The following is a 26902-nucleotide window of genomic DNA, read 5'->3' as shown; positions in this document are numbered from 1 at the left end:
CTCTGAGTCTCACCTAAGGTCCACTGCAAGTACTGCCTGACTACCACTGCTGATTATTCAGGACCTAAGAACTTTTTAGTCAGAGGGTGATGAATTCTGTCAGGACTGGTTCTTCCCTTCAAGGCAATGGGTTTCCTTCTTGCCCAGAGTGAAGCTAGGGCCTGGAATGAATGCCTCAGTACTCTGCCTAGTGCTTTATTCTACTGTGGCTGAGTTGGTATTCAAGTTGCAAGACAACGTCCTCGTTCCTCTCTCTTCTCCTCTCAAGTACAAGGAAGTAGTATCTCCTGGAGCTGCAAGCTGCGCTGCCTACGGTTGAGAGAGGAATGTTTCCAGCACCCTTTTGGCCACCCTAGCTGGTGTCTCTCTGGGTCATTTGCACCTCAAGTCCACTGGCTGCAAGTCCAGCATAGCACCAGGACTTGCCCAGGAATTGCAGTCCTTGTTACCTAGACTGCCTTTCAAGTTTATTTAGGATCCCAGAACAGTATAGCGCATGGTGACAATAATACAGGGGTTATTAAGAAATAATTTTTGGCAGGTAGATAGGGTAAAAGTTCCCAGTGGAAATTTTTCTTTTAACAGAAACAACCTCTGAACCATTTCTTTTCTAACAGAAAGGAAGCTTATAGAGCCAGGCTGGCAAGCTTTGATATGCAAATACAGACAAGTAAAAACTAGGTCCATCCAACATGGCCAGTATGGCTATTCCCACCTCTTCTCCTTATCACCATGTGTGCCAAGTGTCATAACCACCTTGATAATATCACGTGCTCAGAACATCATGGCAACCTGCATTTGCATATTAAAATCTAAGGTGAAAGGACTAGGTTTTTCACAGGCTACGTAAATGACCGCCAGGTCAAATCAATCTCCTGGGCCCTATGCAAACCAAACACCACTTCCTCCAGCCTCCCAATAAAACCAACCTCTTTTGGGGTCTCACTTTGTTCCAAGCCCCCCTACTGCTGTCTCTGTATGGAGGAGTTGTTTTCTTTCTTTCTTCTTTCTTTACTATTAAACTTTTCACTCCTTAAAACTACTCCATGTGTGTCTGTGTCATTAACCCTATCAGCGCTAGACTAAGGACCCTGGTGTTCCTCCATTCATCAGAGGCCTCCATATCAGCAAGCCCTGCCCAAATTCAAATTCTGACCACTGAGATTGGCAATTTCTTTCTGTCTAGGCCTCATCTAAATGTTTCCTCCATGGGTGTCAGCTGAATTCTGCCCTATGATGCTTTTTGCCATTACAGGGCAGCTAAGTTCCAATGCAAAAACCCCACAATTACTGCACACCCCCTTCTCCCAAGAACACCAATTCTGTCTCTGGGGGAAGAGTGTTGTTGGTGATTCAAGAATCTCTGTGCTCCCCACTTTGGTGACTCTTTCAGTGATATGAAGTTGAAACCAGGTACTGTGACTGCTTGCTTGATTTTTGGATTTTTTAAAACGTGCTTTTTAAAATGTGAATAGTTGTTCAATTTGTGTTCTTTCAGAGAGAGGCTTTAGTTCCACCATCTTGCTCTGCCTTTATCTGTTTCATTATTTTGTATATACTTACTGTTAGATATTTGTAATTAAACTTTTTATTTTAAAGTTATTTATATTTTACTTAGAATTTTATTTAAATTAATGTAAATTTTATCAAGTATCTATTCATTATGTGTTGATTTTACGATATTGTTTTCCACTATTGATTTTTAATTGTTGGATATATTTCCTGATTGATAAACCTTAGCATTACTGGAACAAGCCCTGTTTGGTCACAGTGTACTTTTATTTTGGTTTCTCTTTGATAGAGCATCATACAGAATTTTTAATCTATATTTATGATGGAGTTTCTTTTTATCTTCTGCTTTGTTTTCTCTTTTCCATTTTGTTTTTAGTTGACACATAATAATGGCCCATATTTATGGGATAGAGAATGATATTTATATACATGTACACGGTGTATGATGATCCAATCAAGGTATTTAGCATATCATCATTTCAGACATTTATCACTTCTTTGTGTTGTGAACATTCAAAATCCTGTCTTCTAGCTTTTTAAAAACACTAAATTATCATTAACCATATTCATCCTACTGCACTGCAGAACACTAGAACAGTATTCTTCTCATCTACTTGTTGCTCTGTATCCATTAACCAACCTCTCTCTACCCTCTTCTTTGTCTTACCTTCCCATCCTTTAATAACCACAGGTCTACTCGTCTCTTCTATAAGGTCAAAAATTTTTAGCACCCATATATGAGTAAGAACAGGAAGGTAATCTTTACCTTTTTGTGCCTGATTTATTTCATAGTGGCCTCTAGGATCATCCACATTGCAAGCAAATGGCAAAATTTCATACTTTTAAATGTTTTCATTCTGCTGTGTATATACACAATATTTTCTTTATATAATCAAGTTATTTTTATTAAAACTTAGTATAGAAATTATGCTGAATTAATGAAATAAGTTGCACAGCCTTTTAACTTTTTACTGTATGCAAAATACTTTCATGAGCATTTGCATGAATTGATTTGAAATATGAGATAAAATGAGCTACAGACTCATCAGCTTCTGATACCTTTGTAATAGACCATCAATCAACTTCCAGTTACTTTAATGCTAAGTATTCTATTAATTTTATTTTTTCAAGTAAGAGGGGTTTTTTTGACCTTTTTATATCTCAGGAAATAATTATTTCCTTTATGTTTTAAATTAACGGGTAATTCTGTACCTACATCCAAAACATATCAGACACAACATTACTCTGTCACTAGCAATTTGCTTAAATATTACACAAGTCTCTCGAGAAACATATTACATATTATCCTAAAATTGATGTTCAATGATGTATATTAACTGAAAGACTGAAAATCTGGATGGTGACTGAATTTATATAATTTGTATTTAATTCTTCTTTACTTTTATATGTTCAGTGCTCTATAAGTATGTTTAATGTTTAAATAACTTACTTCAAAATATTTACCTTGTGAACCAAAATAATGACCATTTTCTAATCTTTTCTCCATGCTCATGATTTATTTGAAATTTGACCATTACAGAAAATACTCAATGAAGTTTGTGAATGAATCAATGAACAAATACATGCATGAATGCTGCAATTAGCCTACAGACTTTTCCTGGTGCACAATGTTTGCAAAAAAAAAAAAACCTTGAACACATAATACCTACTCACATGACCTAAATGATTAATAGTTAAGTCAGTCAAACAAAATTTTGTCAATTTTGGTTTAAAGTGAGTTTATCAATGTCCCTTGTGATTTATCAGTGGAACAACCAGACAGTAATTGCACAGGAGGTCATAGCTTTAACTATGACCTCATGGAACAACTAACAGCAAATAAAACATATGCATTAACACATTCTCAAACTTGTGAAATATAATTCAGTTATTTCAATTTTAGTGAAGAGATGTATACGGTAAAATTTGCTAAAAAGTAGTGAACAGATTATTGTTGAGATGACCAAACAGCAGGTAAATAAGCTGCAGACCAAAAGAAAAAATTTTGGTATTTAGTTATCAATCAAATCCACAGAAACAACTAAATTTACACATTACCATATTTACTGAGCATTTATAAAAGACCCAGAACAGAAAAAATACCATCAAGCAAACAGCAGCATCACAAGGACCTCAAAAATTAGACGTTACTTCTAATGCCTTGTAATGGGAATGCATTTTAGTTATGAGGTTGGAATAGGCTGACATGAACATTGAACTCATCGTCACAAGAAAGAGTTCCAGAGATTATCTTGCTACTTACATATCCTTCATGAGGATATATGATTCAACCTGGAATTCACAATAATAGAATAAATAATTTTGGCTGACACGTATAGTTTGTTAGGAAGCTCCTTGGATTAATAATCAGCACATAGCAATCAATGTAGTAAAATTTGCTAAAAGTTTGCAGAGATTTTGCTAAAAGTCTGAGTAAGGGTGAACAGTTCAGGCTATAGAAATAATTTAGAGTCCAGAAATTAATTTTTTTCTTCTTCTATAGGCAAAGAATCCTAGCAATACATTTGAAATCAGACTTTGTTTTTATTAAGTGAATGGGGAAAAACTAACAGAATTTACATTGGGCAGATGTAAGTAATGTATGGGCCATACCTTATAGAAAAAAATGGCTGCAATATAATGTAGCAATACCTTCATACAAAGGTCATTGCGATTTTCCTCCCTTAAATTTTCTCCTCACTTGCCGTTACCATTTCTATCACTGCCCAGAAACTGGTATGCCTACTTTGCCTATAACCATATTCAGTTTTATACTTTACTGATATTAGTGGATATTTAGTGTTTAACAAGCAAATTATATAAAATGGGAATAGTACAATAATGTCTTCACTTTAGCAAGGTTAAAGAGTAGAAAAACTAAATAATTTGTTCAAAGGTACACAATTTAAACTTAGATTTGAAGTTACTCTGATTTAAACTTTGATTTATCCCAAACTCATGCCATTGTTCTGTCCATAAAACTCACAAGACTTTAAAACATAATCTTTGGATTATAATACTAACTAAATGATTATGTGCTGACATGTATAATTTATGTATTTATAGATTTTCTTCTAGCCAAGTAATATACTTATCTTTTATTCTAATGCCTATGAGTAAATTAAATGGTGATGTCATGACTGTTAGAGCTCCATGGAATCCATTCTCTATGTGAACATGAACAACGTTAACGCCAACATTTTGAAGTCGTGTGACATATATAAGTCCATCATCTCTTAGAATATCATGTTGACAGGTGAGGATATAAGTTAATGGCAACTTTTGTAACTGGGAATCATTGACTAACAAGGGTGATAACCTACTATCCAAAAGTGCTGGATATGATAAGTTAAATCTTCCAAGAATTGGTTCCTTATAAATATGGTTCTTTTTATACTTATCAGGAAGAAAGGTACTCCAGTTAACAAACTTGAATAGATGTCTTGATTCTTGAGGCATATGTTTGTTTTTTCTTATTGCCTGAGAAAATGCTTCATCTTTGGTCACATACAAGGCTCCAAGTTTAATTGCAATATCCCTTGTTAGAAATGGGCCATGTTCATTTTCTCGGTGAGATGGCATGAAGGAATCAATTATTTGTAAAAAGGGGTAAATTAAAGCTTGTGCTTTAATTTTATTTTTGAATACTGGGTCATTCTTTAGCTGAAAGTATATAATAGAATTTGAATTAGTCAAAGATTTTTAAACTATAGAAGTTCAAGTCTTCACTTCAATAACATGAGTAATAATAAGATAAAGTTATAAAACCAACACTGGGCTCAATGACTATTTTAAAAATATTTATACTTCATCTCAGGAACATTAAACTGTTTTATTCAAGATGGCCAAATAGAAGCCTCCACCAATCGTCCTCTCCATAGGAACACCAAATTGAACATGCAAAAAAGCACCTCCCTAAGAATAAAAAATCAGGTGTACAATCACAGTACCTTGTTTTAACTTCATATCAAATCTTGGATTTCAGCAGTCAGAACCTGAGTGTTTGCACCAAGGGCTACGGTGCTTTATGTGTCCAAGTAAATTTGAAAGGCAGTTTAGGCCATAAGGACAGTAACACTTAGGCAAGGCCTAGTACTGAACTAGGCCTAGAGGCAATGGATTAGGGTTGCACATGACATACTGAGACATAAGATGGGGCAGCCAAGGAAATGTTGGCACCACCCCTCCCCTAATCCCCGGCTGCACAGCTTGGGATCCAAAAGAGACCCCTTCCTTCTGCTCGAGGAGAGGAGAAAGAAGAGTAGGGAGAACTCTGTTTGCATTTGGATACCAGCTCACTGGACAGAGTCATGAGGGCCCTAATCCAGCCCCTAGTTCCTAGATGACATGTCTAATTACACTCCAGGCCAAAAGGTAACATGCTGCCTTCAAGAAAAGGACCCAGTCCTGGTAGTATTCATCACGTGTTAACTGAAGAGCACTTGGGCCCCGAATAACCAGCATGGATACCCAGGTACTACACGAAGGTAAGCCTTTGAGACTTGCTTCGGGTGACCCTCAGCACATTTCCAACTGTGGTGGCTACAAGGCAAAAACCCTTCTGCTTGAGAAAAGAAAAGAGAAAAGTAAAGGGGACTTGTTCTTGCACTGTAGGTACCAGCATGGCCACAGGGAAGCAGAATGCCAAGTGGGCTTTTGGGAAACCTGCTGTCCTAGAGGGTGAGTCCCAGGCCAGGCAGCATTAATCACAAGCTGACTTAAGGGCCCCTGTGCCTTAAGAGAACATTGGTTGGTAGTCTGGCATGACTTCTCATGACCTGGAAGCAGTGGCTGCAGATTGAGGCTCCCCTGCCTTTGGAATGGAGAGGGAAGAGTGGGAAGAACTGTGTCTTATAGTTTAAGTGCCAGTTCAGCTTCAATACAATAGAACATCAGTTAGACTTCTAAGGTTTTTGGTTCTTGTCCCTGACACCCAGATAGCACCTCTGGACCTACTGGGGCTGGAGGATCTCACTGCCCTGAAGGTGAGTGAGACCCAGCACTGTTTTAGCTTCAGGTCTAACCAAGAGCAGTTCCAGTAGTGGTGGCCACCAGGATGCTTATGTCACTCCAGCCCCAGTTTTAGGTGATTCAGAATAGACAGGGACTCTTATTTGTTTGGGAGAAAGTAAGGGTAGGAAAGGGAAGAAGAGTCACTGCCTGGTAATCCAGAGAATTTTACCAGATCTTGTCCAAGACCATCAAGGCAGTACCTCTATGAGTCTGCAAGAACAATAGCATTACTGGACTTAGGATGCTCCCTAAAGTAGATACAGATTAGATCACAGCACCCAAGTCCTTTCAAATATCTGGAAAGCCTTCCAAGAAAGATGGCTACAAATAATCCCAGACATTGAAAACTACAATAAATACCTAACTCTTCAATGCCTTGATACTGAAGAACATCTAGCACCAACACCATTCAAGGAAACAAAACCTCACTAAATGAACCAATGTACCATGCGCCAATCCTGGAGAAGCAGAGATATGTGAGACAGAGAATTCAGACAGAGAATTCAAAATACCTGTGTTGAAAAAACTCAAGGAAATTCAACATAACACAGAGAAGGATTTCAGAATTGTATCAGATAAATGTAACAAAGAGATTGAAATGATTTAAAAGAATCGAGCAGAAATTCTGGAGCTGAAAAATGCAACTGGCAAACCAAAGAATGCATCAGAGTCCTTTAACAGCAGAATTAATTAAGGAGGAGAAAGAATTAGTGAAGATGAAAAGGGCTATTTAAAAATACACAGTCAGAGAAAACAAAAGAAAAAAGAATAAAAAACAATAAAGCATGCCTACAGGACCCATAAAATTGTCCCAAAAGAACAAATGTAAGAGTTATTGGCCTTAATGAGGAGGTAGAGAAAAAGATAGAGGTAGAAAGTTTGTTAAAAGGGATAATAAAAGAGAACTTACCAAACCAACAAAAAGATATCAATATCCAACTATAAGAAAGTTATAGAACACCAAGCAGACTTAACCCAAAAACCACCTCAAGGAATTTAATAATCAAACTCCCAAAGGTCAAGGGTAAGCAAGAGTCCTAAAAGCAGCAAGAGAAAAAAAAAACAAATAATATACAGTGGAGCTTCAATACAGCTGGCAGCAGACTTTTCAGTGGAAATCTTACAGGCTAAGAGAGATGGCATGACATATTTAAAATGCTGAAGGAAAATAACTTCTACCATAGTATAGTATATCCAGTGAAAATATCCTTCAAACATGAAGAAGAAATAAAGACTTTCCCAGAAGAAGCTGAGGATTTCATCAATATGAGACAGGTACCCCAAGAAATGCTAAAGGGAATAATTCAATCAAAAAGAAAGGATGTTAATGAGCAATAAGTAATCACCTGCAGGTACAAATCTCCCTGGTAATACTAAGAACATGGAAAAACACAGAATTTTATAACACTGTAACTGTGGGGTATAAACTACTCTTATACTAAGAAGAAAGACTAAATGATGAACCAATCAAAAATAATAACTACAACAACTTTTTAAGATATAGTCATTACAATAAGATATAATTAGAACAAAAAGTTAAAATACCAGGGAATGAAGTTGGGGGGTAAAGTTTTCTTTTTGCTTGCTTATTTGTTTATACAAATAGTGTTAAGTTGTTATCAGGTTAAAATAATGCATTAGAGATAGTATTTGCAAGCCTCATAGTAACTTCAAAGCAAAAAACATACAACAGATACACAAAAAGTAAAAATTAAGATGCTAAATCATATCACCAGATAAAATCACCTTCACTAGGGCAAGACAAGAAGGAAAGAAAGAAGAAAGAGAAGACCACAAAACATCCAGAAAGACAAATAACAAAATGTACGAGTAAGCCTTTATCAATAATAGTATTGAATGTAAATGGACTAAACTCTCCAATCAAAAGACTTAGATTGGCTGAATGAATAAAAAACCAAGACCTATCAATCTGTTACTTATAAGAAACACACTTTATAAAGACTCACATGCACTGAAAATAAAGTGATGGCAAAAGGTATTCTATTCCAATGGAAACAAAAATCAGCAGGATACACTACACTTACATCAGACAAAATAGATTTCAAGACAAAAATTATAGGAAGAGATGAAGTTATGCACCCAAAACTTGAGCACACAGATATATAAAGAAAATATTATTAGAGCTAAAGAGAGAGATAGGCCTTAACACAATAATATCTGGATAATTCAACACCTCCACTTTCAGCACTGGACAGATCTTTCAGACAGAAAATCAGCAAAGAAACATCAGACTTAATCTGCACTACAGAAAAATGGATGTAACAGATATATACAGAACATGTTATCCAAGAGCTACAGAATACATATTTTTTTCCTCAGTCATGGATCGTTCTCAATGGTAGACTATATGTTAAGTCACAAAACTAGTCAAAACATTCAAATAAATTGAAATAATATCAAGCATCTTCTCTGACCACAATGGAATGAAACTAGAAATTAATGACAAGAGGAATTTTGAAAACTTACAGATACATGAAAATTAAACAATATGCTCCTGAATTACCAGTGGGTCAATGAAGAAATTAAGAAGAAAATAGAAACTTTTCTTAAAACAAATGACAATGGAAACAACATAAGAACCTACAGGATACAGCAAAAGCAGTACTAAGATGGAATTTTAGAGTCATAAGTGCCACATCAAAAAAGAGGAAAAATTTTAAATAAACAATCTAATGATGCTTCTTGAAGATGTAAAAAATAAGAAAAAGTCAAACTCAAAATTAGTAAAAGAAAAATAAGAGCTGGGTGTCATGGTTCATGCCTATAATCTCAGCACTCAGCACTTTGGGAGGCTGAGGCAGGCAGATAACTTGAGGACAGGAGTTTGAAATCAGCCTGGCCAATATAGTGAAACACTGTCTCTACTAAAAAGTCAAGAATTAGACAGGCATGGTGGCACATGCCTGTAGTCCTAGCTATGAAGGAAGCTGAGGCAGAAGGATTGCTTGAACCCAGGAGCCAGAGGTTGCAGTGAGCCAAGATCTCACTCTTGGAATCCAGCTTGGGTGACAGAGTGAAAAGCTGTTGAAGAAGAAGCAGAAGCAGAAGGAGAAGCAGAAGAAGAAGTAGAGGAGGAGGAGGCAGAGGAGGAAGAGGAAGAAAAAGAAGAAGGAGGAAGAGGAAAAGGAAGAAAACTGGAGCAGAAATAAATGAAGGACATGATACAAAAGATCAATGAAACAAAAAGCTGTTCTTTAAAAAAAAAAAGTTAAACAAAATTGACAAACCTTTAGCCTAAGAAAAAAACATAAAATACCCAAATAAATTTTTTTAAATGAAAAGGAGACAATACAACAGATACTGCAGAAACTCAAAGGATCATTTGTGACTACTATGAGCAATTATATGCCAATAAATTGAAAAATCTAGAAAAAAATGGAAAAATTCCTAGATACATACAACCTACTAAGGTTGAACCAAGAAGTCCAAAACTTCAGCAGACCAAAAACAAGTAATGGCATTGAAGCCATAATAAACTTTCTCCAAGCAAAGAAAAGCCCTGGACCTGATGGCTTCACTGTGAAATTCTACCATATATTCAAAGAAAGACTAACATCAACCAGTCAAACTATTCCAAAAATTAAAGAAGAATGGAATACTTCCAAACTCATCCTATGAGGCTGGTATTACTCTGATGCCAAAACCAGAGGCATTTTTTTTTAACTACAGGGAAATATCTCTGATAAATATTGGTGCAAAAATCCTCAAAAAAAAAATACTAGCAAACTAAATTCAACAATCCATTAGAAAGATCCTTCATTATGACCAAGTGGGATTTATTCCAGGAATGTAAGGACAGGTTGACATACATTAATCAATGTGGCACATAATAACAACAGAATGAAAGATGAAGACCATATGATTATTTCAACTGATGCTGAAAAAGCATTTGATAAAATTCAGCATCTCTTCATGATAAAAACTCTACAAAAACTGGGAACAGAAGGAACATACCTCAACATAATAAAAGCCATATATGACAGACCCACAGGTAGTATCATGTTGAATGGTGAAAAAAACTGAAAGAAAGCTTTTCTGTAAGATCTGGAACATGACAAGAATGCCCACTGATATGGTTTGGTTGTGTCCCTACCCAAATCTCAACTTGAATTGTATCTCCCAGAATTCTCACTGTGTTGTGGGAGGAGCCCAGGAAGAGGTAATTAAAATAATGGGGGCTGTTGTTTTCCATTGTATTCTTGTGATAATGAATAAATCTCACAAAATCTGATAGGTTTATCAGGGGTTACTCTTTTGCTTCTTCCTCATATTCTCTTGCCACTGCCATGTAAGAAGTGCCTTTAACCTCCTGATGTGATTCTGAGTTCTCCCCAGCCAAGTGGAATTGTAAGTCCAATTAAACCTCTTTTTCTTCCCAGTTTCAGGTATGTCTTTATCAACAGCAAAGCTTCAGTTTTCTGATCTCAAAATTAATGATTTTATTAGTCAATACTGTATATGATTTTTATATGGTGAAAATGAGATAAAACTAGTGAGGACGAGTTCCAGGAATGCAGTAAGTGTTCAATAAACATTAACTATATTTAGTATTATCACTATAGGCAATGGAAAACGATTATCTTTTCTGAAAACATTCATATCCTAGCAGGCAAACTATTAGCTTGACTCCATTTTTGTTTGAAGAGACACAGGTAAAGTCGGATGTTGTATGGAAGGTGAAAAGAAATAATAAATGTTAAATTAAAATAGGAATAATAATTGAAAACATTAGCTCCATAGGATATGAAAGCCTATCAAAGGCCGCAATGTTGGTAACACATAACACAGAGGCATTATATATTATTTATTTTAGTCTATTAATTATTTTAGAGATAGAATAGATTATATGTAGACATATAGAAAATAAATATATACTTTATATGAAACAATTTTATCAAGTTTCTAAGCCAGAAAGATTTTCTAAGCTCAAAGGCAATGGGAAAAACAATAAAGAAAAATAATGAGAACCAAGTTTTTCCAATATTATACAAGCTTAAAAATTTTCTAAGTGTAAAAAAAGAAAAAAATTTAAAAAATGAACAAGCCTATTTTCCATGCAAAGAATACAAACAGACTCATGAAAATAAATTACAAAGGTCATCTTTAGTTAACAAATAATTCTACTCTTCAAAGAAAAATATCGTGAAACAAATTATCAAAGACTATGAATAGAGAGCTTATTGAGGAGGAAATAAAATTATTCACATTTTCAATTTTACCAGTAAAAAGTATTCTATTTTACTGGTAGTGAAAGAAATGTACATCAAAACTATAGTGGAAATAATATCCCTTTACCACTGTAAAATAAAAAGATCATTGTAAATATGATTATGTACTGCATGTGGAAATGGAATGAATACATCTATCTATATTTTTCCTGTCTAAGCAAACTGGCAAAACTTATTTAACAAACAATATGTCTCTCAAATCTTAAACACCAAGTTTTTCTACTTTGAAAATCTACCTTAGGCAGTAAGACTAACTATGGAAGAAGTGGTATGTCCCAAGAATTTCTCTGCACTGCAATTCAGAACAGATATTGGCAGTAAGAAGTTTTGAGCTTATCAAAAACCAGAGAGTACACATCTTTTGAGCTGCTGTCTATATCTCTTTTTTTTGTTCGTTTGTTTTAGAAAAATCACTTTCTACTTTGGAGGCTTGTTAATAAAACCTTTTATTTTATTCTTCTCATAGCCACTATTTGTGTGATGATCATCATTCCACATAAAAAAGAATATTCAAATAGTAATTTCTAAAAAGCTTTTTAGTACTTTATGAGCTTTGTATGAATTAATGTATTAAGAATTTATTAGTTTAATCAGAATTTTATAATTTAATAAAGTAAGGGACTGTTACCTTAAAATGTGAAATGACCAGTTTAGAAATAGACAACACACAGTATCGATATTATTGAAATAATCTTCAAAAATCTTTTTAAAAACTTAAAAATTATTATATTCAAAGCTTTGCATACAAACACGTGGCCTAGGAGTAACTGCACATAAGCATTTAATCCCTTGCTCCACCCTCCACACTGCTCCGCTTGTTTCGAAGCTCTCCTAGACATTATCTGCCCTCTCCCCTGTGTTGAGAGCACTGCCCCAGACTCTCTCTCTCTTTGCTCATCAGTTTGCTGCTGCAGACAGGGAAGGTTTTAATCCATGACCACAACTCTGCTTCCTTCATTTGCCTGAAGATAGATGGATCCTCAAAGCTAAGGACCCAGAGGGGCTCTGAGATCATGAAGAGAGGAACTGGATTTAAGTTGATTTCCTCTTTTTCATGCTACATGGGATGTGCTGAGAAGTCTCCTTTATTCATGGTGGTTTTATTTTATTTTATTTTTACTTAAAGGCACAATAAGAACTTACAAACTAACTTTTGAGACTACATCCATTTTATAAGCAGAGGCTGTTCTATAATTGAAAAGGATATTCCTGTGCTTAGGTAAATTTTGTTCCGTTAAATAAATTTTTTGGCAGTGGGAATTATATATTAGACTAAAATCATTTTTCAATATTTATTTGGGCAGTTATTTAGTTGCATATGACAAGGGTTTTAACATAAGGTAAATTTTCTCTGTCACAGTAGTACTTCTTCTGCACAAGCATAACACAGGGCTGATATGTTATCTGATGACACTCTACAGAGTTTAAAACATGGATTACAATGACCCCAAATGCTCAGTAGACTTTACAGTTTACCTAAGGAGAATCATAAGCCTCTGTCATATTAAATGGTAGTTCCTGGACATTGTTGTAGTTTTCTTAAAATTAATGGGGCAAATAAGAGCTTATTTAACATTATGTGCAATGTCCCCTCAATGCCTTTAAAGCCATATCTATCTAAGGTATAATTACACAAAAAGGGACGAGGAGGTTATTTGTAGGTTTGTTCATTTTTGCTGTTTCAAAGTTGAAAATATAAGACCAATACATATATTGTAACTGAAATAAAATGATTCTCTTGTATCCAAATTACAGTATGTATGCATGTTGTAAACATGCATAACACATAGAACATACCTGTTGAGTCACTGATGCTGCCAATGCACCCCCGCTACTATCACCTGATATACAGATTCGGGTGGAATCCACCCTATATCGTTCAAGAACTTCGTCCTGTAGAAAGAACTTGACCACAGAAAGAGAGTCTTCAAAGGCAACAGGGAAATGATATTGAGGAGATAGTCTAAAGCTTCAGGAAAAAAAACAAAAAACAAAAACAAAACAAACAAACAAACAAAAAAACAAAACAAAAACAAAGCATTTATGATTAAACTTAGGTTATAATTATCCAAATATCTATCAATTTAAGCAACAGATCTATTTAACATATTGGCCCTACTTTGACTTTAATTTCACCAATTAAACCTGACTTACTACTAACTTTTGTTTTCAAATAAAAAGTAGATGCTGGTATAAAAGTTACAAAATGTTGGCTTTATAGGGAGATAAGAGGGAGAAGGATGTGTCTTCAGTCTCATAAAATTTTCAACAGAAGAGCAATCAGAGGGAGGTATCCTGTAGTATTTATTAGAATCTCAATGTAGTTGGTGATTCAAGAACAAATTTTTACTTTAAACTGACAATTAGAATTTGTAAAAATTTTTATTTATAAAGTATTATATACATTTTAATAAATTATAATTTTATAAATTTATGGGGTACAAAGTGATGTTAGGATTTATGAACATAATATGAAATAATTAAATTGATCTAGGTAATATATCCATTACCTCAAATACTTAATATGTTTTATGATAAGAACATTTGATATTTATTCTCTTTGCAATTTTTTTCAGTATTATTAAGTATATTCACTGTATTGTGCAATAGAACTAAAAAAGAATTCCTCTTTTTTTAAAAAAACATATTTTGTACTCTTTACCATCATCTCCTCATTGGTCCTAACCACTGGCCTCTGTAACCCCCATTCTACTCTCTGCTTCTGTGAATTCAATGATTTTAGTTTCCACATATCGGTGAGAATCTGTGGTATTTGTATTTCTGTGCCTGGCTTATCTCATTTAGGAAAATATTCTCCAACTCCATCCATGTAGCCACAAATGACAGAATTTCCTCTTTATTGAGGCTGTGTAGTATTCCATTGGGTATATGTACCACCTTTTCTTTATCCATTCATCTGGTGATGGACACTTAGGTTGACTTCATATCTTGGCTATTGGGAATAGTGCTGCAATGAACATGGGAGTGAGGACATCCCTTAGACAAACTGATTTCAAATTTTTGGGGCAAATACCCAGAAGTAGGATTGCTGGATCATGTAGTAATTCTAATTTTAATTTTTTGAGGAAACTCCATAGACTTTTCCATAATGGCTGTACTAATTTTCATTTCCACCAATACTATACAAGGGTTTCCTTTTCTCAACTTCAGTGCCAACACTTGCTACCTTTCATCTTTTTTACAATAAATGTGAGATGATATCTCACTGTGGTTTTAATTTGCACTTCACTCATGATTAGCAATTTATTTATTTTGACAGGTGTGAGATGATATCTCACTGTGGTTTTAATTCACGCTTCCCTCATGATTAGCAATGTTGAGTATTTATTCATATATATGTTGCCCATTTGTATGTCTTCTTTCGAAAAATGTCTATCAAATTTCTTGCCCATTTTTTAACTGAGCTTTTTGTTTTCTTGCTATTAAGTTGTTTGAGCTCAAAATATAAATACTTTTTATGTTAGACCCTAATCAGATGTATGGTTTGCAAATGTTTTCTCTCAATCTATAGATTGTCTCTATGGAGTGTTAACTATTTTTGCTTTCCAGAAGCTTTTAGTTTAGTGTAATCACCATTTGGCTACTTTTGTTTTTGTTGCCTATGCCTTCTGGGTCAACAATTTTCAGAACTATTGTTGGGAAGGCACAAAAAATATTAACAAGAGAAAATCTGAAACTAAATTATTTGTAGATATCTTGCATTGGAAACTTATTTAGGTTAAAATCCTACGAGGTAGCATGTCTCATTTCACATCATGAGCACTACCTGAAAACTTGATTAAAAATAAAAGCTTTTAAATGTAAATAATATTTAAGTACAGCAAAGAATCTTCCTTAATCATTGTAATTTATTTGTAAGGCAAATTGTTGCAGCATCTTTTAATAAGCCTATATATTTATATAATATGCAGGCTCAATATTTATATATAGGCTCATTAAATATATATATATGATATAAAGATATATGCAATCATATATATATAGGCTTGTTAAAGATATGTAGGCTCATCAAGATATATATGTGTGTGTGTGTGTGTGTATATATATATATATATATATATATATGTCTTGAGCAATATATATATATAAAGTCACATACAAATTATATACCTTACCTTTTAATATAGGAACATACCTCCTTCTAATATAGGAGCTATTGAATGGTACAATTTTATTTCTATCTATAGTAGTAATCTTAATATCCATAATTAGAATTAGTAAATTATGCATATGTCAACACTAAACAATAAATTTTACCAAGATGGTCCTAGCAGTTTTGTCATACTATAATTTGTATCTAAAGTATCTAAAATACAGTATAATCTAAACAAGATAACATATCAAAAATGTGATTGTTACTTTAAACATGCTTCAGAGAAAAGAACAACAAATATCATAAGTAATTGATAAAATTATTTAACCAGATACTCTATATAGCATCATTTTAAAAGTATACTTAAAATGATTAAGTGACATACTAGGTTAAACCTATAGAGTAAAGGGAAGAATAACCTATTTAGTATAAGTTAGAAATATCTCTGAAAGCATAAGGGATTTTTCTGGTTGCTCTAAAGCAGCAGTAATAAATAGGATGGCATTGGTTCACCTTGTATGTTCTATTTGATCCTATTAATTTCTCACAAGAAATTACACTATGTTCTCTTTTCATAAGAAGGCTAAAATTCTCTAAGTGCATTTTTGCCCTCTGAAATCGGCAGGAGAGATGGAAAAAGTTCTTCATCCTGAGGATGATGGTTTTGGAAGTACAGAGTACACTTGAATACATCAGAAAGTGTTAGACATTTTGGACAATCATTAGTCTTTCTCACATGTTGTTAGAAATTTTGGCAAAAAATTGTGAACTATTAAGATCTCTGATTTTGAGAATGACTTGAAATTATCATACGGTCCCAACATTTGTCACCTGATGTTCTTCCAACACAACATAATCTCTAAAGTTCATCATTTTATTATCAGCTGAAAGAAAACCCAGCATCCCAAATGTGTAAGGGTAATTAGTGCCCTCTTTCTATGTTTATTATATTGGGATTAAGCTAGGTCCTTCTAGGACCTTTATGTTCCCAGAGATTCTCACAGCTGTGTTGCCCAGGATGTTCACCCTGCAGTGCCTCTCAGTGTTCTCTACAAAGGAAGAGACTAAAGGAGAATCGGGTCCTTTGGAGTAGGCGTGGATATTGTAATATGAATAAAAGTTATTAATATAAACAAAACCCCCTACAATTCAAGCCACTTTTGAGGCTTGGGTGATTGGTATTGGAAATCAGTCCTATGTCGTGAGTGCAAAAATCATAGTACTTTTTAAAAAATCTTACTCCACTCCCACAACAACAGCATCAAGTTTGTTTGCCGTCTCTCTGTTCAGCAAATCATAAGGCGAATTCTCTGAAATGAAAGAAATAAACATAAACGTGTACCCTGTAAATAAAGAGCAAAGAAAAACCACCGATACTCATGAAATATGGTAGAAGTATAGATTGTACTTAATTGGTAGAATCCTTATGATCTCCATTTTTGTCACCATTTGGAAGGACCTGTCAGAGTAAGAAAACCATCCTAATCCTCCACATACTAAATCATTCCTCACCAAAAATAAAGAGAAGACATCTGATTGGTGACAATGGGAGAAGAAACTTGGCATGCTCTGCTGACCCACTAGTTTTCTATCAGAACTCTCCTTCTAGGTCCACTGTGTTGCATGCTTCAAAGGAGGCATCATTCATTTAATGATAAATCTTTAAAGCAAAAATCTCATCGTTTTTATGTTATTTGCCACGTGGTGTATGAAGAAATATGTATGAACTATGATTGATACAATCTATCATTTATTTGCTAAAATACATATACATACTCACAAAATTAACATCATATCAGCAAATGTTCTACCAATTTTACATGTATACATGCAATATATTTTAATATAAACATGTAATTTGCAACATACACACAAAAAGTGCACTTACTGCAACTTCCCAGGACAAAGGCACCACCATGAAGAAAAATTACAGCCGGTCTCTGCCTTTCTGACTTCCTTTTTGGTAAATACAAACGCACTGGAATGCCACTAAAGGTTGTGTCAGTCACTGTAATGTTTTCATCTGAAATTGGTTTTGTAATGTCCAGATTCATTAACATGACAAGTAATTCTTCATACCTCATAAGACCTATATTTTCAAATAACATAGCCTGTCAAAACAAAAAAAAAAAGGAAATCATTAAACATTTTGCCTAACGTCAAAATATAACTTAAGGCAGTACCTAAGCAATATCCAGGGATCTTTATAATAGACTTACTGCACTTTCTCTGAGACCAGACTGTCACTTATATTTCCACAAACCTTTAGGAGCTTCGCTTTGTCAAGGTTGTGAATCTAAAATCTTCTCCCCACTTTTCAAGACTCTCTTTAAATTGGTATATTTTTTTTACTTCTTTGTATTACACATTACTTTCTTTTTAAAAAATAAATTTACTGAAGCTGGGTGAGGAGCTCCTGCCTATAATCCCAGCACTTTGGGAGGCCGAGGTGGGCAGATCACTTGAGGTTAGGAATTCAAGACCAGCCTGGCCAACATGGTGAAACTCCGTTTCTACTAAAAAAACAAAAAACCAAAAAACTAGCCAGGTGTGGTGCCGTGCAGCTGTAATCCCAGCTTCCTGGGAGGCTGAGGCAGGAGAATTGCTTGAACCTGGGAGGTAGAGGTTACAGTGAGCTGAAATCATACCACTGCACTCCAGCCTGGGTGAGAGTGAGATTCAGCCTAAAAAATAATAATAATAAATGTCCTGTGTATAATAGAGGTTTACAACACAATGTTATGAGATACATATAGATAGTAAAATTATTACTAAAATAAATTAACATATGCATTATCTCACATAGTTTTTGTGCAAGGACAGCTAAAATCTACTTATTTTTTTAATTCCTAACACAATACAAATTTTTCACTCTATTCCTCATGCTGCACATTAGATTTCTAGACTTAGCCTAAATATGATTAGTGATGTTGGGCACTTTTTAATATAACTGTTGGCCATTTTTATGTCTTTCTTGTAGAAATGTTTGTTCAGGTCTTTGTCTATTATCAGGTTGTCTTTCTGCTTTACATTGTAAGAGTTCTTTATAAATTTTGGATAGTAACTCTGTTAGGTATGTGGTTGCAATCATTCTCAGCAAACTGACACAAGAGCAGAAAATCAAACACCACATGTCCTCACTGATAGGCGGGTGTTGATCAATGAGAACACATGGACACAGGGAGGGGAGCACTACACACTGGGGTCCGTTGGGGTGAAATGGGGGAGGGACGAGGGGTGGGGAGGTGGGAAGAGATAGCATGGGGAGAAATGACAGATACAGGCGAGGGGACAGAAGGCAGAAAACCACACTGCCATGTGTGTACCTATAAAACAATCTTGCATGTTCTTCACATGTACCCCAAAACCTAAAATGCAATAAAAAAATAAAAAATAAAAAATAAAATAAGAGACAAAAAATATTATTTAAATTAAAAGGAGCATATCTAAGGAGCCATAGAACAATATCAAACAACATTTGTGTCATTGTAGCCAAAGAAAGAGGGGAAATACTGGCATAGAAATGTGTTTGATGAAATAATGACTGAAAACTCCCTAAATTTGCTGATAGGTATGTATTTACAAATCCAATAAGCTTGACAACACTCAAAAAGGATAAACTCAAATAAAACATTCAGCCAAATAATATAAAACTGCTGAAAAACAAAGATAAAGAAAAAGAATAGGCCAGTCATAGTAGCTCATATCTGTAATCCCAGAACTTTGAGAGGCTGAGGTGGATGAATTGCTTGAGCTCAGGAATTCGAGACCAGCCCAGGAAACATGGCAAAACCCTCTCTCTCTCTCTCTCTCTCTCTCACTCTCTCTCTCTCTCTCTCTCTCTCTCACACACACACACACACACACACACACACACACGAGACTTGACAGCCTAGAATTTGATACACAATGGAAATATACTTTAGAAATGCAAAATATAGAGGAAAAAATAAAGACATTATCACAAGAAGGAAAATTAGAACAATTCATCACCAGCAGATATGTTCTAAAAAGAAATTCTGAAGGAATTTCCTCAAGCCAAAAGGAAATGATACCACAGAGAAATCTGGAACTTCAGAAATCAAGAAAGATCAACTGAGTAAATATAATGTACTATAATCTGCTCTAAAATTATTAAAATATTTATAACTTTGAAGCAAAATGTGTTAAGATGTCTGGAAAGGTTAATACACACATATATATATATATATATGCACACACATATATATATATATACATATATATATATATACACATACACACACACAAATACACATGACAATTATAGTATAAAGCATTAAGGGTAAAGGAATCTATGTGGTTGAAAAATATCTATTTAATACATAAGGGGGTCAACTATTAAGTCTATGTAAGTGGTGAAAAGTTAGAAATACATACTGTAATCTCTAGAAAAGTCATTTTTAAAATAAGGTGAAAAAATAGCCAAAACTGTAATGGAAAAATAAAAATGAAATACCAAAAAATATTCATACAATCCAACACAGGCAAGAAATAGAGATATAAGAAGAGGTTAAACAGAATACAATGATACAACTATAGAACTAAATCCAACCATATCAAAAATTATATCAAATATAAACACATCAGTTGAAAGAGAAATATTTTCTAAAAGAATCTGTTATCTACTCAAATGCATGATGTATATGCTATCTGTAAGAAATCCATCTTAAATATAACGATATAGACTACTGAAAAGTAAAGGGATAAAACACATAACATGCAAATAATAATTAACAGAAAAAAAAACAAGGATAAAGACATATTTACATAATGATTAAAATAAATTATCAAAAGGACAATAATGAAAAATGAATACCCATTAAAGGACCCTCAAAATACATGAGGCAGAAACTGATGGAATTGAAAGGAGAAATGATGATTCACGATTATCCTTGAACACGTCCACTTGTTAATTGAGTGAAGAAAAACACAGAAAACCATCAAATGTATTTAAAAACTTCAACGACTTTATTTTGAAAGTGGAGAACACAGTTGGAGAACTCATAAAACCTGATTTCAAGACTTACCAAAAAGCTGCAGTAATTAATACAGTACAGTATTGATGAAATAGTAGACTGATAGATTAAAAGAAGAGGAGAGAATCCAGAAATGAAACAATAGAAATATATCCCAGTCACGTTTTACAAAGAAAATCAATTTTAAAAAGCCTGAAAATCCTAAGCACTGGTATGGATGCAGAACAAAGTGGAGCATTTGTCTACTGGTGCTATAAATGCAAAATCATACAGACTTCTTGGGAAACTGCCAGGCTCTAGAAAATTAAATATACACTTATAATATGACCCAACAAATCCAGTTCTAGGTATTTAATAAACAGAAATACAAACTTGTTCACACAAAAGCCTGTATCAGGCCTATAACACAAATTTGTGTTGAGCCATATTCAAAGCAGTCCTGGACTGCCATGAGCTACAGGGTAAACAAGCTTGCTATATAAGAATGTTTGAGCAGATTTATTCATATCCATACCAAAGTGGAAACAACTCAAATATCCTTCAACTGACTATTATGGACAAACTGTGATACATTGTATAATGGAACACTATATAGCTTTAAAAATTATTTAAGGCTGGGCCCAGTGGCTCACGTCTGTAATCCCAACACTTTGGAAGGCCAATACAGGAGGACAGATTGAGCTCAGAAATTTGAGACCAGCTTGAGCAACATGTTGAAACCCTGTTTCTATCAAAAATACAAAAGAATTAGCCACGCATGGTGATGCATGCCTGTGGTCCCAGCTACTTAGGAGGCTGAGGCAGGAGAATCACCTGAGCCTAAGAGGCAGAGGTTGCAGTGAGCTTACATCACACTGCTGCACTCCAGCTTGGGTGACACAGTGAGATCCAATCTCAAAAAAAAAAAAAAAAAAAAAAAAAAAAAAGTTTTAAATTTTTCTCTCTCAACAATATAGATTACCTTCAAAAGCATACACTAAGTGAAGGAAGCCAGACTCAAAAGACCATATGCAGCATGATTCTATTTATTTGATAAGGGCAAACTATAAGGAAATACAAGGATCAGTGGATCTTTATCTAAGGATCATAAGGATCAAAGATCACAACAGACTAAGAGTGGAGAAATGTTTGCCACAAAGGAATAGCATGGTTTTGAGGGATTGTGTTTCCATATCTTGATTGTGGTGGTGGTTATATGAATCTATACATTTGTTAAAACTCAAAGAGCTAAACAAGCAAAAGAGCTAATTTTACTGAAAATTGAAAATTAAATTTTAAAATTGGCACAATAATTTAAAATTACAGAGCCTGAATCTAGACTATCTGGGTTTGATTCGTAATTCTTCATTTTATCAACTATAGGCATAACTTTGGTTTGTTTACTTACTCCCTATACCTCATTTTCCTCATCTGTAAAATAACTATAATGACTCCTTAAAGGTGTAGTTGTAAACCTTAAATAATTATAAGGAAATTAAAATACAGTAAGCACATCATTAAGTATTCAATAAATTTTAGCTATATTATTATCAATACATATTGAAAACAATCTTGGATAGAAAATATTCTTGAATAAAATATTCATTCCAAGTTAATGATAATTGCGTTGAAAGATCCTTTCAATTTAGCAAATGTGTCGTTTTAAAATTAACTTCTACAGCTAATTTTACTTTCATTTAATTTTATTAAATTAAGTTTAATTTAATGTTTGTTTCCTCATCTCTCACAGCTTCTCTCATGAAATAGATGCTGACTACCTCTCTATTAAATAATAATCTGCAACATTCTAGACATTATTAAGTGGTGTTATGGGATATATGCCCTCCTAGTCTCATAGTAACTCTGTAGTTTGTTGATTAGCTTTCTCATTTTGCAGTTGAAGAAAAGGAGCCACTAAAGAATTAGATAAACTCTCTAAGATCTTATTGTCTTTAACGCTCACGTTTGTCTCCTACTTAATGCTATATAATTTGAACATGTAACTGCAGAGTATTAGTTTTTTTCTATACCATTTTTATCAAGAACCATAATATTGGCTTTCCTGACATATATTTAAAAATTAGCCTCTCTCCAAGAATCACTTGAGTAATTGTAATTTTGTCTTAGTCATGACAATAATAAAAACAGTTATCACTTGAGGAACTGGAAGTTGATCGATCACTAGCATAATCATCAAAATAATTCTTTCAATATTTTCTTTCTAATTGTGAATATATATATATATATATATATATATATATATATATATATAAATAATACATGTGTATATAAACCAATGCATGAAGTCAATTCTATTTTAGATATACAATGTCATAATGCTATTTTGCATTTGAGAAAGCAAAAGTCAAATTCTTACAGTTGCAGAATGTGCTTACATTGAGGAAATAAACATTAGTCCCTCTGAAATATAAAAATATATGAGCTATTCAGGGAACATAACAGCAGTCACTGTAGGGCTGGCCCTTGTTCATAAACCTTTTCCTCTGTTGTCCAGTGAATAAGACAAGACGGTAGCAATTAATATAAAAAATGAGAGGCTGAGGTCATTTAGCAAACTTTAGACTTTGAGCAGAACTGCCTCGGGTATCTAGTTTGAGAAATCTGTTATCTTTTCTGGGTGTCAGAGTAGGCAGCCTCTTCCTCACATCCCATGCGCTGCTCTCTTTTCTCTGATCATTTACTGTCTGTTGCTGCTTTCTCCCTAAAGCTTCCTGTTATCACTATTATCAATGAGGCTTCCAGATACCAGCACGTTTTGAGTGAAGGAGCATGGCATTTTCAGCATGGTGGATTTGAGTTCAAATTCTGATGTGGTCATAAAAATAGTATAAAATCTAGCAATTTAAGATTGAGGTAGATAAAAGCAGCATATCTCAAAGTGTGATCTTGCAATGCTTATGGGTCTCCGAGACAGATTCAGGGAGTGTGCATAATATTATGACTCTTTCTGACTTTCTACAAAAATCTAATTCACCCATGAGTATACAATTGAGTTTCCAGAAGCTACATGATACATGATATCACAATAGACTAAATATGAGAATCCATCTATCTTCAAAAAGACACATTAAACCAGGCGTCCCCAAACTACGGCTCGCGGGCCGCATGCGGCCCCTTGAGGCCATTCATTCGGCCCCCCGCTGCACTTCAGGAAGGGGCACCTCTTTGGTTGGTGGTCAGTGAGAGGAGCACAGTATGTGGCGGCCCTCCAATGGTCTGAGGGACAGTGAACTGGCCCCCTGTGTAAAACGTTTGGGGATGCCTGCATTAAAAAGTGTAATAATGGAAAACAATGCCACTATCACAACTATTTTTTTTTTATTTTAAAAATATATTTTCTTTTGATAAAAATATATCATTTATGTTAATTTGTAATGGAATTATCATTAGTTAATATTGATAAATATTACTTATATAATAAAGCTTATTGGGATTCTCAATAACTCAGAGTGTAAAGAGTTCTTGAGATCAAAATGTTTAAAAAAACCACTTGAAAGAGAAAAACATTAAAACAGTAGAGATACTAAATATATATCAAAATGTAAAACATAATAATTATATACCTATAACTTTAAACAAAATGTATGAAACTGGGTTTCTTCAGATATGCCAAGTATAATAAAGTGATTTAATAATCCCCATATTTCCTTCAGACAATACCATTTCTTTCATTCTTATCACAATATATAATTTTTATGTTTAGAGATATAATCTTAGCAAGAATTTTCTCTCCTGCTTTGTACAGATTTAAGTAAACATGTTAATGATTAATTAAATTAAACATATTAATATTATTTGGCTGACTTATGCTAAAATAAAAACCAAAGTCTTTCTCAAAATACTAACTGAAAGAAAATTTACAAATATTTGTAAAAAGACATACCCATTCCCTAAAGAAAAAAATTACCGTAAGTGAAGTCATTTTTAGCAGAGTATTCATGAACCCTATTTTCCAGGTTTCTTCAATGTTTTCTGGGATGGGGACATAAATATAATAAGCAAAGAGAATACATGATAGTCCAAAGCACAGAGTTCTGCACCCCATGATAATCTTTTCCTAATCTCTATATAGTAATGATTTAATGTCACCCCATATATATCAAGTGTAAAAGACTAGGTCAAAGGCAGAAGGTAAACTCGTAATAATTTTAGCAACAATTTAATATTCAGTTCCAAGATTAACACTGATAATAGTAACTAGTTCAACAATTATACACTACTTCTGAAACTGAATTTACAATGTATCCTATCAAACATGCATTAGTAGCAAACAACTAAAAATATTGGGAGAAGGTATTTTCTAACCCTGTGACACCATCATCATCACAGCAAAATATACTTTATTAGGATTCTCAGATGAACCATGAAATCAAATTTCACAATGGCTATCTTGCAAAGATTACTGAGACGAGGTTAAAAAACAAACAAAATAAAACCTGTGAGGTAACATTTAGTCAATCTCAAGGCTAATCTCTTTAACATAGATCATGAACAAAATTAAAAGCTCCTGTGATCATTAACTTTAGACAAAAAAAGAGGAAACTGGGTATTCCTGTTCAAGTCACAGAATTAATTCAGAAATATTTATGAAGTGTTTATCTTATATTGAATATGAAATTTTCAATATGTAGAGTTACACAATCACAGAAAAAGTATGGATTTCTTAAGCAATTATTTATTGGATGCTTAGTACATACTAAATTCAGTATAATGCCATAGTGTTAAAAAATTGAGTAAAACCTAGCATTTGTCCATTCTTTTGTGGAGCTTTCTCCAACTGTTTAATTTTCATTTTCCTAAGACTATTTTTGGAAATGTTATCACTGAATAGTTTATTCAATTGGGGGCCCTACCAGGTTTCTCCACTAATTTTTCAGCAGCAGCTGTTACTGTGACTCTAATGGCTCCCTGTTACTCTATTTCATAATTTCCCATTGAAACCCGGCTTTATTATCCATCTGAACACCTGACTGAGGGTAGGAAAGACTATTCTTCAAACTTGAGAAATAAGAACTACAAGAATGGAAGAGGATAAGGGGCCAAAAATGAGGTAAATATGAACAATCCATCAAGTACATAATGGAAAAGTCAACCTAATTTTGAAATATTTACTTAATTTTGCATGCTCTTTTTTCTCTACCTCCTGCGAGTTACACAAAACTTACATGACACCTCTCCTTGGCCCTGCTTTTCACCCCACCTACACAGCTGGGTTCATCTTTTCTCAATTTCTCAAGGATGTAATGTGCCATCAGAAATTAGAAAAATTAAAAATTATTTTTATCTTCTGCATTTTGAAATATGTTAATGGTAAAACGCTCACCCAAAAAAAAAAAAAAAAAAAAAAAACCATGAAATCATTCTGTTTCAAAAGCAGAAATATTTCTCCTTCATTGACAGTTATTTCCCATGTAGCTTTGACACAGTTGGAAAGCAGAGAACGATTTCCCCATGTTTTCAGTGTTTGTTTATATACCAGATTTCTGCTAGAGGAAGGAGTCTTCCAAGTAGAGGAGACAGAGTTTCCATCTAAAAACTTTAGAAACCTAGTCAGGCATAGTGGCTGATGCCTGTAATTTTAACACTTTGGGAGGTCAAGGTAAGAGGCCCACATGAGGCTAGAAGTTTGAGACCAGCCTTAGTGTTTTTGATTATATTTTATATTTAATTTTTGCAATTAACTCTAATACCTTAAAGAAGTTAATTATATCATTATAATACTCTGAATTATAACAGGAGGTCCAAATGCTAAAAATTAACTCTCACTGAATACTCACATAGCTATGAATACATTATTACCAAAGATATAAGGTAAAAAAAATAGTAGGTCGGTAAATATACTTCTTAGTTTCAAAAACTCATTTTCTACAATTGGAATCAACCAATGTCTGTGAATCTAAATTAACTCCAGGTAATCAACTCTGGGGGAAGCGTCTGTCTCTGACTGCAGTGGGAACAAGTCTCACATGAAGACTTAATGTCTTTCCTTTTAAGTCAGCATCAGAATGCATATTCAT

The 26902-nt window shown here is 33.9% G+C and overlaps 1 protein-coding gene across 1 annotated transcript; it reads right to left on the bottom strand.

Annotated features, from left to right (window-relative positions):
- Positions 1-3017: 3017 nt before the first annotated feature.
- On the bottom strand, positions 3018-17968 carry LOC104650896 (arylacetamide deacetylase-like 2). The gene is made up of 4 exons (XM_010335766.3): positions 17777-17968; positions 17129-17198; positions 13572-13743; positions 3018-5175 (listed from the first exon to the last, which is right to left on the bottom strand). The coding sequence occupies exons 1-4, from the start codon at positions 17946-17948 to the stop codon at positions 4573-4575; spliced, it is 1017 nt and encodes a 338-aa protein (XP_010334068.3). The 5' UTR covers positions 17949-17968; the 3' UTR covers positions 3018-4572.
- Positions 17969-26902: the final 8934 nt, after the last annotated feature.

The sequence above is a fragment of the Saimiri boliviensis genome, chromosome 9 (assembly GCF_048565385.1).
Source record: "Saimiri boliviensis isolate mSaiBol1 chromosome 9, mSaiBol1.pri, whole genome shotgun sequence".
Classification (NCBI taxonomy): domain Eukaryota; kingdom Metazoa; phylum Chordata; class Mammalia; order Primates; family Cebidae; genus Saimiri; species Saimiri boliviensis.
Note: the sequence above shows the minus strand (reverse complement) of the source record. Positions and strands in the feature narration are given on the sequence as shown.